General features: G+C 42.4%; 1 protein-coding gene across 10 annotated transcripts in view; it reads left to right on the top strand.

Annotated features, from left to right (window-relative positions):
- The window catches only part of LOC130285427 (dynein axonemal heavy chain 11-like), a 523820-nt gene that overhangs the window by 61370 nt on the left and 449421 nt on the right, over positions 1-13029 (top strand). For 5 of the 10 annotated variants that reach the window (XR_008847325.1, XM_056536793.1, XM_056536797.1 and 2 more), the window contains 4 exons: positions 5426-5550; positions 8584-8776; positions 10308-10412; positions 11479-11871. Coding sequence is in view for 9 of the 10 variants with exons in the window: in XM_056536793.1 (XP_056392768.1) it covers positions 5426-5550; positions 8584-8776; positions 10308-10412; positions 11479-11871 (816 nt within the window). In the remaining variant the exon portion in view is untranslated. Of the gene's footprint in view, positions 1-5425; positions 5551-8367; positions 8380-8583; positions 8777-9105; positions 9198-10307; positions 10413-11478; positions 11872-13029 lie in introns of those variants that run through there. The other 5 variants (XM_056536798.1, XM_056536799.1, XM_056536801.1 and 2 more) reach the window with 5 other exon arrangements.

Raw genomic sequence — 13029 nt, 5'->3', positions numbered from 1 at the left:
ACTGGAGAGAAACTCAACAGAACAAAACCTTGTTGACCTGCAAATCCTCTTAAGTAGTACACCTACTAGAGTGTTCCTGTGGTACCCAGTATGTGGGACGGACTATCCAGACCTTAAGTGCAAGATTAAAAAAACATTGCTTTAATGTAAATACAGGATACCAACTTAACAGTGTATCGCAACATGCCTCCCTTCTGCACAACTGTAACTTCTCACAATTTTCTGTAACACCTATAGAACAAATTCCCACCACTTGCAGTCATCGGTACACACAACTGTGCAGAAGGGAAAGCTACTGGATTTTCTTATTGAAAACTTTGGTCCCCCAAGGGTTAAATGAATGCTTTGAAAACACTCTGTAGCCCTGCATATAACTACTACCACCGCCTATGCTGTGCCATTCTGTTTTCCACCCAGGCACAGGTTCAAAATTCCCACGTTCTGCAATTTCCAGTAGGCCCACATGTGATTGGCTGAAGACTTACGCACTGGTCTAATTGGTGACCTCGAACCCAAGCACCTTGATAAACTAAAGAACGGACAAAGTCTACTTAATTCACTGGCCAGTCTCAAGCCCTCGTTTTTTTCCACGCACATACGTGAGAACAATCTAGTTAAAATACTGGATATGGGACGTCAACAGGTTCTATATATTTGTTCTCATATACCATGTTGAAACTCCTTTCAAAACCCCTACGTAATATACTTGTCACTTAGGCATCATTCTGATTGGCTGAAATTTGACATCCAGCTCCGGTGAATATCGCTCCAACCAATCATGAACTAAGCAGCGGACAAAGCTGGCAAATTCAATTGGCCAGGCCAAAGTGCCGTAGATGTTTTTAAATTCACAGCGTGATCCTAACCACCATCCAATAGAACAAATGCTGATTGGCTGTACGTCTTTTTCGGGCAGACCCGATTGGTTGCCGAGAAACCACGTGATTACATAAAGAAGAAAACTTCCCCATTCATTCGAATACATGACGTCACTACTATTCAACTCCTATTGGTCAATCTTTTAGGATGAATGAACTGGCGGGCGCTTTAAAACATACGACGTGCCATCCAAGCCACATCCTCATTACGGAACGCCCAAGCCTCGCTCCAATATACCGGAGCTTCCATCTTGGCCGTGAGCGCTTCCCCTCCACTGTTCCTGCCTGACCAGGGACTCGTGGTGTGGGACGCGCCCGCACGGGTGTCCCGGGCGCACACGTTCCGCCTGGCTGTGAGCGCTCCCCCTCTTGTGCCCCAGCGGCTCTGGGACTTGCTATGCGGGAGGCGCCCGGATCCGAGTCCCGAGCGTCTACTCACCTCCTCGCTCCTCTGCTCTCTGTGTCCGCTGGCGCACGTGCCCCCGCCTCCTAGGGCACGCACATGTGCCAGCTCTGTAAAATTTAAAGGGCCAGCTGTAGTTTGGCCCTATTTACCCCACGCTTCCTTTAACCCTTGCCAGATCTATGTGCTTAGTGCCCTAGAGAAAGTGTTCCTGTGATTGTGCCTTAATTGTGTTTCTGACCTCCAGCTTGTGATCTGACTTTGCTCCTTTGCTACCTGCCTCCTGACCTTGTGCCTGTGACCCTGACTACGCTTCTTTGCTGCCTGCCTCCTGACCCGTGCTACGTTTGACTCCATTCTCTGTGCCAAGTTACATTTGGGCAACCTGTGTGGACGGATTATGCCAGGGGTAGCGACCTGGGTGCCGCCTGCCACAGCAAGTCCATCCCACTTTGCGGCGGGCTCTGGTGAATAACAGCGGCACCTTAGACTCCGCTCTCATCCACAATCTTCGCCATTGTCCACACAGGACAGCGGATCCACTTCCCAGCTGTTTAGCCAGACTGTTACAACCAGATACAACTGTATTTAATTTCCACGAGTGTGCTTCTAGACCAGACAGCTCCACAAGTAATTGAAAAAGGGAGAAGTTGCTCCCGACACGTGTCTTGCACCCTGTCACCCCTTTTATGTTTCATTTTTTATTTTTTAATGTGTCAAATAAATATTGATACTTTTTAAACTCCAACAACTGAGTTTTGAAATCGATCATTGACGGGCAGCTCCATCGTAGCCAGTCTACTTGTATCTACTTCACACTTGAGGAGACCGGTCCTGAACCTGCAGGCTGCAGCCCGTGATCAGACGTCTGTACCCCATCACGGAGGGGTGATATCCATGAACCCAAGGTTCCCAAAAGGTGAGCACCTTACCCCCCCCCCCCAGGGAATTGTGGGGTTCTTTACCGCACAGAATTTCGCAAGGCGCATCCTCCTCCTTTTTTCTATTACTTCCCACAGTTCCTGAAATGGATAGAGGTGTCAGCAGATAGCACTGTTGTCAGGCTGAAAGGAAGTAAAAAAAAAAATAAAAAAAAAAGAACTTCCTGTTACAGTAGCTAATAAGTACTGGAAGGATTAACATTTTTTTAATAGAAGTAAATTACAAATCTGTTTAACTTTCTGGCACCAGTTAATTTAAAAAGTGGAGTACCCCTTTAAAGCTCACAAAACATTCAGAATTGTATTAAAATGATAGAAGACTGACAACAGAAACAGCCCACCTGGTCCATCTAGTCTTCCCTTTCCTTACTTTCTATCTTAGGATAGATATACACTGCTCAATAAAATAAAGGGAACACTTAAACAACACAATGTAACTCCAAGTCAATCACATTTCTGTGAAATCACACTGTCCACACAGGAAGCAACACTGATTGACAATCAATTTCACATGCTGTTGTGCAAATGGAACAGACAAATTGTGGAAATTATAGGAAATTACCAAGACACCCCCAATTAAGGAGTGGTTTTGCAGGTGGTAACCACAGAACACTTCTCAGTTCCTATGCTTCCTGGCTGATGTTTTAGTCACTTTTGAATTCTGGCAGTGCTTTCACTCTAGTGGTAGCATGAGACGAAGTCTACAACCCACACAATTGGTTCAGGTAGTGTAGCTCATCCAGGATGGAACATCAATGCGAGCTGTGGCAATAAGGTTTGCTGTGTTTGTCAGCGTAGTGTCCAGAACATGGAGGCGCTACCAGGAGACAGGCCAGTACATCAGGAATCATGGAGGAGGCTGTAGAAGGGCAATAAACCAGCAACAGGACCACTACCTCTGCCTTTGTACAAGGAGGAGTACTGCCAGAGCCCTGCAAAATGACCTCCAGCGGGCCACAAATGTGCATGTGTCCACTCAAACGGGCAGAAATAGACTCCATGAGGGTGGTATGAGGGCCTGACGCCAGAGCACACCAAGATTGGCAAATTCACCACTGGCGCCCTGTGCTCTTCACAGATGAAAGCACGTTCCCACTGAGCACATGTGACAGGGTCTGGAGATGCCATGGAGAATGTTCTGCTGCCTGCAACATCCTCCAGCATGACCGGTTTGGCGGTAGGTCAGTAATGGTGGGGGCTGCACAGCCCTCCATGTGCTTGCAAGAGGTAGCTTGACTGCCACTAGGTACCGAGATGAGATCCTCAGACCCCTTGTGAGACCATATGCTGGTGCAGTTTGCCTTGGGTTCCTCCTAATGCAAGACAATGCTAGACCTCATGTGGCTGGAGTGTGTCAGCAGTTCCTGCAAGAGGAACGCATTGATGCTATGGACTGGCCCGCCCGTTCCACATCTGGGACATCATGTCTCGGTCCTCCACCAACGTCATATTGCACCACAGACTGTCCAGGAGTTGGCGGAAGCTTTAGTCCAGGTCTGGGAGGACATCCCTCAGGAGACCATCCGCTACCTCATCAGGAGCATGCCCAGGTGTTGTGGGGAGGTCATATGGGCACATGGAGGCCACACACACTACTGAGCCTCATTTTGACTTGTTTTAAGGACATTACATCAAAGTTGGATCAGCCAGTAGTGTGGTTTTCCACTTTTATTTTGAGTGTGACTCCATATCCAGACCTCCATGGGTTGATAAATTTGATTTCCATTGATAATTTGTGTGTTATTTTGTTTTCAGCACATTCAACTATGCAAAGACGAAAGTATTTCATAAGATTAGTTCATTCATTCAGATCTGGGATGTGTTATCTTAGTGTTCCCTTTATGTTTTTTTGAGCAGTACCCTCCTGAACAAAATTTTAAGGGATTTTCCAATACTTTAAATATCAAAAGCTTAAATTAAAGGATGTGAATTAAAGGGGTTATCAGGAGAAAACTTTTTTTTTTCATAAATCAACTGGCTCCAGAAAGTTAAACAAATTTGTAAATTACTTCTATTAAAAAATCTTAATCCTTTCAGTACTTACGAGCTGCTGAAGTTGAAGTGCTCTCTGATGACACCTGTCTCGGGAACTGTCCAGAGTAGAAGCAAATCCCCATTGCAAACCTTATCTACTCTGTCCAGTTCCCGAGACAAACAGAGATGTCAGCAGAGAGCACTGTTGCCAGACAGAAATGAACAACTCAACTTCAGCAGCTGATAATTTTTGGAAGGATTAAGATTTTTTAATAGAAGTAATTTACAAATCTGTTTAACTTTCTGGAGCCAGTTGATATAAAAAAAAAGTTTTTTCCTGGATAACCCCTTTAATAAAAAAGTACTTACCTCACCAGTCCTCTGCTGCCAGCATTCTAAAGATTCCCAGGTCCCTTGCCTGTCTATACTTGACTGGGGGTGTGAATCAGACTCATGAGTCCTGAGCATTCATATCTGTTTTTTAAATAAAGTTCCCACCCATTGGCCGGCGGTTAGCTGAGAGCAGTGTGACTAGTCACACACTAAACCTGGAAGAAAAGCAGGGCCGTAGGAAATAAGGCCGATTCCAGCGGCATCGGGGAATTACAGTTAAAACATTTTTTGGGATTATGCTATCATCACTCTGCATCTCTATCATCCCTCTGCCTCCCCTCTCTGTTTCAGGCCTTACTGCGCATGTGCCTCTTCCTGGGTACACCCAGAAGACCATAACCCCGCCCACCCCCAAGCTGCTAATTAACATAATCCTAAAAAGAAAAGTAATGCAGCAACGCATTGATGGATCTCCTAGTGGTCGACACTACCAGCCAGTACCACTGGTTAGTGTGGGTGACACTGATGACAGTTTCACCATTTTTGGAGCCAATTTTTAGACCCGTTCTATTCTATCAATATCCTTCCTTATTTTACATTTGGAAACACTGAAGTGCAGTTTCCATTATTTTTACTGTAATATGAAAAGTCATTTTTCATATTACAGGCGCCTCCAAAAATATTAATCCTATTGCACCTTTTGTGTCATAGGCAAACCTTTCTTACCACCACGGAAATTTAATTTCCAGACAGAATTCACTTGGACATACATTGCTGTAAATGGGAACAGCGCATGTCCGAGTTGCCCATGTCCAAGTGGCGCATGTATGTGCTCTTCTCTGCTTGATATATTGTATTATTATATAATTTTATATTACTGATTTTTTTTTTTCCAGAGAGAAAATGGAAATAATGTGCTTCATAAAAACATGCCTCATATCTCTGGGAATATAAAATGGTCTCACGAATTAAGAGAGAGATTAATGAAACACCGATCATCATTCAAACACATTAATCATGAGTAAGGCGACTTTGTATGACCTGTAAAGAGGTCATTTGATTGTGTGTATTGCTGAAAATTGCTGAAAAATGTAGTTGTGTTATTCTGTATACATCTCAGTGTGGAGCTGCTATGTGTACGATATAGAAAAACACATTGAATATCTTCTGTATAGCATGTAAACCATATGTGGTCAGAGAATTTGGATGCACACTAATGTCTGAACAGATCCCATTGTTTTTAATAGGAACTATTTTATTCAAAAGTAAATTTTTATGATGGATGTCTTTTTTCACCTGAAAGAGAAACATAACATTCAGTGTTTTTCTCGGTTTGGCATGGACTATAACTATAGATGTTAATAAAGGGATAGATACAAGGGATCTCACTTCCAGCCAGAGACGCTTCTGGCTTCAGTAGCACCAATACTGATGTCATCAGATGGACTGCCTGATGTTGCATCCCGAAAGCCCCATTCAAGTCTGTGGTACTTCTAGGATAGAACATCAGGCAGTCCATCTTTTAAGTGGGTGTCGGCACTAGCCCCAGGCCACCGGATAGCACTGTTAGTTCAACCTTTATGCTGCTGCCAGCCAAAACGATAGTTACGCTTTAAATAAGACAATCATCTTAAACTAATATACAGGGTGGGCCATTTATATGGATACACCTTAATAAAATGGGAATGGTTGGTGATATTAACTTCCTGTTTGTGGCACATTAGTATATGTGAAGGGGGGAATCTTTTCAAGATGGGTGGTGACCATGGCGGCCATTTCGAAGTCGGCCATTTTGAATCCAACTTTTGTTTTTTCAATAGGAAGAGGGTCATGTGACACATCAAACTTATTGGGAATTTCACAAGAAAAACTATGATGTGCTTGGTTTTAACATAACTTTATTTTTTTATGAGTTATTTTCAAGTTTCTGACCACTTATAAAATGTGTTCAATGTGCTGCCTATTGTGTTGGATTGTCAATGCAACCCTCTTCTCCCACTCTTCACACACTGATAGCAACACCGCAGGAGAAATGCTAGCACAGGCTTCCAGTATCCGTAGTTTCAGGTGCTGCACATCTTGTATCTTCACAGCATAGACAATTGCCTTCAGATGACCCCAAAGATGAAAGTCTAAGGGGGTCAGATCGAGAGACCTTGGGGGTCATTCATCTGGCCCACGACAACCAATCCACTTTCCAGGAAACTGTTCATCTAGGAATGCTCGGACCTGGCACCCATAATGTGGTGGTGCACCATCTTGCTGGAAAAACTCAGGGAACGTGCCAGCTTCAGTGCATAAAGAGGGAAACACATCATCATGTAGCAATTTCTCATATCCAGTGGCCTTGAGGTTTCCATTGATGAAGAATGGCCCCACTATCTTTGTACCCCATATACCACACCATACCATCAATTTTTGTGTTCCAACAGTCTTGGAGGGATCTATCCAATGTGGGTTAGTGTCAGACCAATAGCGGTGGTTTTGTTTTTTAACTTCAACATTCACATAAAAGTTTGCCTCATCACTGAACAAAATCTTCTGCATAAACTGAGGGTCCTGTTCCAATTTTTGTTTTGCCCATTCTGCAGCACCTGAAACTACGGATACTGGAAGCCTGTGCTAGCATTTCTCCTGCGGTGTATATAGTAGTATATAGCAGTGTATACGGATACTGGAAGCCTGTGCTAGCATTTCTCCTGCGGTGTTGCTATCAGTGTGTGAAAAGTGGGAGAAGAGGGTTGCATTGATAATCCAACTCAATGGGCAGCACATTGAACACATTTTATAAGTGGTCAGAAACTTGTAAATAACTCATGAAAGAATAAAGTTATGTTAAAACCAAGCACATCATTGTTTTTCTTGTGAAATTCCCAATAAGTTTGATGTGTCACATGACCCACTTCCTATTGAAAAAACAAAAGTTGGATTCAAAACGGCTGACTTCAAAATGGGCGCCATGGTCACCACCCATCTTGAAAAGTTTCCCACTTCACATATACTAATGTGCCACAAACAGGAAGTTAATATCACCAACCATTCCCATTTTATTAAGGTGTATCCATATGAATGGCCCACCCTGTTGTGTTGTCACAAGTTGTACTGGCTTCAGAATGCTTTCGCGCGATTCACCCCTGACAAGAAGTTGTGTAGTTCTTTTATTTGCAATGTGTTATTGTCTCCAGCTCCATGACTCCACCCTCTCTCCTCAAAAGATGCATCATCCTCTGCTGTCTCTGGAGGCGTGGCTGGATCTTGTCTCTGAAAACCTGCCCCCTGAGCCATGACGGCTCCTACAACCTACATCACCATCTTCCTGTCATATACGCACATACATTTAAATCTTTATTAGGATATTTAAGGAAGAAGGAGATGTGTTTACAGCATGCTGCCTTGTGCTGATTGATAGTATGGTGTAAAAAGAGATGTTTTTGCAGCAGTTCTGGGCAGAGAACTGGAGTGCTGTGGCAGATGACTGTGATGAAAAGCTGAGGGAAGGTAATGCACTCTGGGAATTGTAGCACTAAGAAACTGCATAACCAGGAAGTACAACCAGGAGGCACAGAACTAAGACCTCCCCCCCTAAAAAAAAAAAGGATTTCTGGTGAAATTTTAGGCAATGCACTGGGTGTCAGAGTACCCCTTAACTTATCCCTGTGCAAAAATATCTCTCCATATTGAACATAAAAGCATTTTTTTACCCTGTGCTATGAAATCATTGTATTTATTATCCTTTTTCTGTTAACTCCGTTCTGAATTTATATTATGCTACACTTGAAAAAAGGTAGTTAGGCATTATCCTGATGAAGTGTCTATTACAGACCAGAAACACGTTGTTTCGTGCTCTAATGTAATATTCTACATGAATCGAGCCTAAAGAATTTACACTTGAACAAGCATCCCAGACGATCCATTTTTTTAAAATTGTTTTTCATGTCTACACCTAATAGTAGCGTACGTTTATAGAATTCAGGGATTTCTTTATTTTATGGTTATGATGCGCTTTACAGGGCTCTCTAGAAAATAATATTGTATTTGTATATTTGTTATACAGGGCTCTTCAAAATGAAGAAGCGACAAGAATTTTTAAAAAATACGATAGATTCATGCAACTCTTGGATGTTCATGAAGAGGAAACATTCAACAATTGGTCTGAAAGTCTGTGTGATCTGTGCGAATCCCATTTGGGTCAACCAATACTAAATCGTGGGGAGGATGGACTGTATGAAACTAATTTTAACCCATTGGTATTTTCCTTATTTGAAATTTTCTATCTGTTTTGAAGTAGAATTTTAGCTAGCTTTACAGTCTTTATGGGAATAATGTGTCACACATCCACATTTGGCTCATGAAATACATCTGTGTAGAATGTAAGTTCCTGGGTCCAGCATCAGTAAAGATTCCCATAACTTTTGTTTTCTATTGTGAAATGACTAACGAACAATACAACATAGACGTTTAGCAAATAAACACAGTGGGGGAGATTTATCAAAACCTGTACAGAGGAAAAGTTGACCAGTTGCCCATAGCAACCAATCAGATCGCTTCTTTCATTTTTCAGAGGCTGTTTCAAAACTGAAAGTAGCAGTCAGATTGGTTGCTATGGGCAACTGGTTAACTTTTCCTCTGGACAGGTTTTGATAACTCTCCCCCTGTAATAGGCAAATAGTATTGTTTTTTGCAGAAAATCTTTTGCGCTCATTGTTAGAACCTTGGTCCAAAATATGATAAAGATGTTAAGTCATAAATAGTTAAATGCTGATATGTCAGAATTGCTTTTAAACCATGGTGTAGCTCAGTGTTTCCCAAACAGTTTCCCTGCCTCCAGCTGTGTCAAAACTACAACTCCCAGCATCCAAAGGCTGTCCGAGCATGCTAAGAGCTGTAGTTTTGCAACAGCTGGAGGCACACTGGTTGGGAAATACTGATATAGGTATAGGTTGTACGGATACATCAGCATCCTGTCAAAATGGGGTACCAATGTATCTGTGTATGGACAGGCAAAGGCCCTGTAGTTCGCTGCCTTTAGGGTCTGAGGCTAAACTTTGAAATTCTAGGAAAATGACATTAGCTGACATCATTTGGGCCATTAAAGTCTATGGGGTCCGTACTTGTCTGAACCACTGATACATCAGCATCCCATTTTGTAAGAATGACGACATATTTGTGCCACGTAAAGCCAAATAGGGATTTGAACCCAGTCTAACGTTTTAAAGTATTATGCATTTAGATGTATACAGATTATTTTAAGTACAGGTTAGAAGTGTCAATATTACAAGTGATGGAAGAAAAATTATGTGCTGTCTGTCTAATAAACTTTTACAATGTATATGCCAGGCAGGCTCCTTCATGCCCTCCTTATAGTTCAGTAATGGCAGTCGCTATATACAGTATAAAGGCAGCCACCTCTAAACAGGCAGAGTTGGGGTTGGGGCTCTATCCATGAATGAAAGAAGTTATCAAGATTAGAAAAATGTATCCCCTATGCAAAGGATAGGGGATAAGTGTCGGATCACAGGGGGTTTTATTGCTGGGACCCCCGCAATCTCCTGCCCGGCGGCCGGCTCTCCTCCTGTGCGAATTTGTGTTGACCACCACACAAAGTGCTTTGGCTCTCCCATAGAGATGAATGGAGAGCACGTGCCTACCCTGCTACGCAATGGATGGGCGCCGGGCAGGAGATCGCAGGGTACCCAGCAGTCGGACCCCACATGATATGTTACTTTACCTTTTAATATGAATGAATGTCAAGTAATATGATTCATTTTCATATTTCAGCTCGCAGCTGTTCTCCGAGAAGTGAGATATCTCCAGTTCCTGAAAATATCAAACATCCCAGAGATGGCCAAAGATTTGTACCTGAAAAGAAAGGGGCTCCAAAAGGTACCCTAATAGCATTTAGTACCTCCCTGCAGTTCTGTGTTTCACAGATTGTCACAGTAGCAGAAACACAAAGGGGTAGGGCTTATGTGCATATGTGAAAGGGTTGCGGTATATAATGGCCCACAATATGGGGTCAAAATTTTGGAAGGCATGTATTTATGGTGGGCAAAGTCTGTTCTCTTAGGCTGGGTTCACATATGTCTGGCATCTTGCTCAGTGAACCCACCCTAAACTCACCGCAGCTATTCAGGGTACAGCAGTCATTAATTGTGAAAGCCAGACAGAGGAACACAGCAAGATGCGTTCCCCCTGTCCAGTGCCCATGCGGCATGTTCCACCGTCCAGCGTGCAACTTAAGATGCTGGTTGAATAGAAGCCTCACTATTGCTGGGTGCAGACTAGATAAGGCAGGACATTATACCATCAGATAAGGCTCTAAAAATGACTTCTATAAAAAAAATCTTAATCCATTCAGTACTCATTAGCTGCTGAATACTACAGAGGAAATTATTTTCTTTTTGGAACACAGAGCTCTCTGCTGACATCACGAGCACAGTGCTCTCTGCTGACATCTCTGTCCATTTTAGGAACTGTCCAGAGCAGCATATGTTTGCTATGGGGATTTTCTCCTGCTCTGGACAGTTCTTAAAATGGACAGAGATGTCAGCAGAGAGCTCTGTGTTCCAAAAAGAAAAGAATTTCCTCTTTAGTATTCAGCAGCTAATAAGTACTGGAAGGATTAAGATTTTTTAATAGAAGTAACTTACAAATCTGTTTAACTTTCTGGCACCAGTTGATATAGAAAAAAAAAAAAGTATTCCACCGGAGTACCCCCTTAACAGATTGTATAATTTTCTGTACTACCTTATCTAGGCCTTCGGCAGTAAAATAGAGCAGTCTATTCTATTTGTATTAAGATGACTCTGCTCAGGCTGTCCAAGTGTACCCAGCAAAGCCTGCCTATAATACCAATGTGAAAGTATACAAAAATTTAAAAATATGTTTATAATAAAAATTGGATTGAAATAATTTCCTTTTACCTATGGAGACATGTTTTTTTTAACAGCACACCGGGAACCTGGACCTCATTTCCCAGTGCTTCAATAGAGTTCAAAAGACAATCTTAGATGTGGAAAAGGATCTTGTACGCGATGAGCTCGGGCAGATTTATGAAAAGCTAGAACCAGCACTTACCCTTTTAACATGGTATTCACCAGATTTGGATGATTACATAGAAGAAGCAAAAGAACTTGTGCATAATTTGGACTTCCGGATTATAAAAGCGAAACAGAATGTAGAAATGATGCAGAGCTTAATGAATAAGCTGAGTGAAAATTATTTCATAGCAAATAAAAACAGAAGGAACAATTTCATACAAGGCTATGGAGACAAAGAGAAAATGGCAAAACATTACATTATTGCTGAGGATATAGGACAGAAAATTCAAGGACTTTTAAAGGTATGTATTTTTTTAGTTTAGTTAATGTTTACTATTATTATTGAAGATGATTTCTTATTATGAACTAAGAAGATACAGAGATTGGCACTGTTGTGTTTAAACCGGGCTTGTCCGGCGGTCCAGACAGGGAATAGAAGCAGTGCTACTGTGTTAGCAGACGCCTATGCGGATCCTCACTGTGCTCATACCCCAAGTGAAAATGCATGGGTGACAGTCACAATCAAAGAGAAGAATGGAGGGGGAGCACTTATGATCCGGAGACAACTCTGGCGCAGAATTTGTCTTTATTCAAGGTGCGTAACAATTCTCATAGCACAGGACGCCAAGGTACGCAGTGTAGTGAAGTGAACAGTCGATTTCGCGCGGAGGGTCAGCGCTTCTTCACACTACTCTTCCACTACCTAGAGGCAGGTAAATAAAAACAATAATACACATAGAAACTATCCAACTTGCAAGAAACTATCGTTAAGTCCAAGACCTCCCTGGGTGTTCGTTTTCAGAATCCATCTCCCTTCTTTCTGTAGGAGCATTTTCTTTGTGTCCCTGTCTCCCGCTGTGTCTATTCTTTCAATCCCCAAAAACTGTAAGGTTTTTGGATCACTATTGTGCTCATCTTGTATATGGGAGATGAGCCTAGGGGATCCCTTACCTGTTTTTATAGAATTCACATGCTCTCTGAATCTGATATTACCAGAGCAGGTGGCGTTAACAAAAATATTTGTCCGACAACACACAAAATATTTACAGACCACTTCTACTCCTCCTGGGGTAACCATTTTGTCTGTACAACAAAAGTTACACCAATTGCAACTACCGCACTTAAAGGTACTTTTTGGTGTATCCTTATTGAGCCAGTTTGTACTAGGGGAGGTGTCTTTAAAATAGCTTCTGACTAGAACATTTAGCAAATTCCTACATTTTTTGAAGGTGACCAGGGGTCTATTTATAGTGTACTCTCTCAAATCTGGGTCATTCTGCAAAAGGGACCAGTTGCTGTTAATTGTTTTTTCAGGCACAAGTAGTTTTCAGGCACAAGGAGTCCCTCGAGTAACTGGAGAAAGTCGTTTGTGTCTTTCACCAAAGCTGGAATCTCGGTAAGTAAAGGATGGAGCAGCCAGTCGATTTATTGAGATATCGACTCCGTTAGAGTCCCCACCC

The sequence above is a fragment of the Hyla sarda genome, chromosome 8 (genome assembly GCF_029499605.1).
Source record: "Hyla sarda isolate aHylSar1 chromosome 8, aHylSar1.hap1, whole genome shotgun sequence".
Lineage (NCBI taxonomy): Eukaryota > Metazoa > Chordata > Amphibia > Anura > Hylidae > Hyla > Hyla sarda.
The sequence above is the reverse complement of the archived record's forward strand: the minus strand, read 5'-3'. Positions and strand labels throughout refer to the sequence as shown.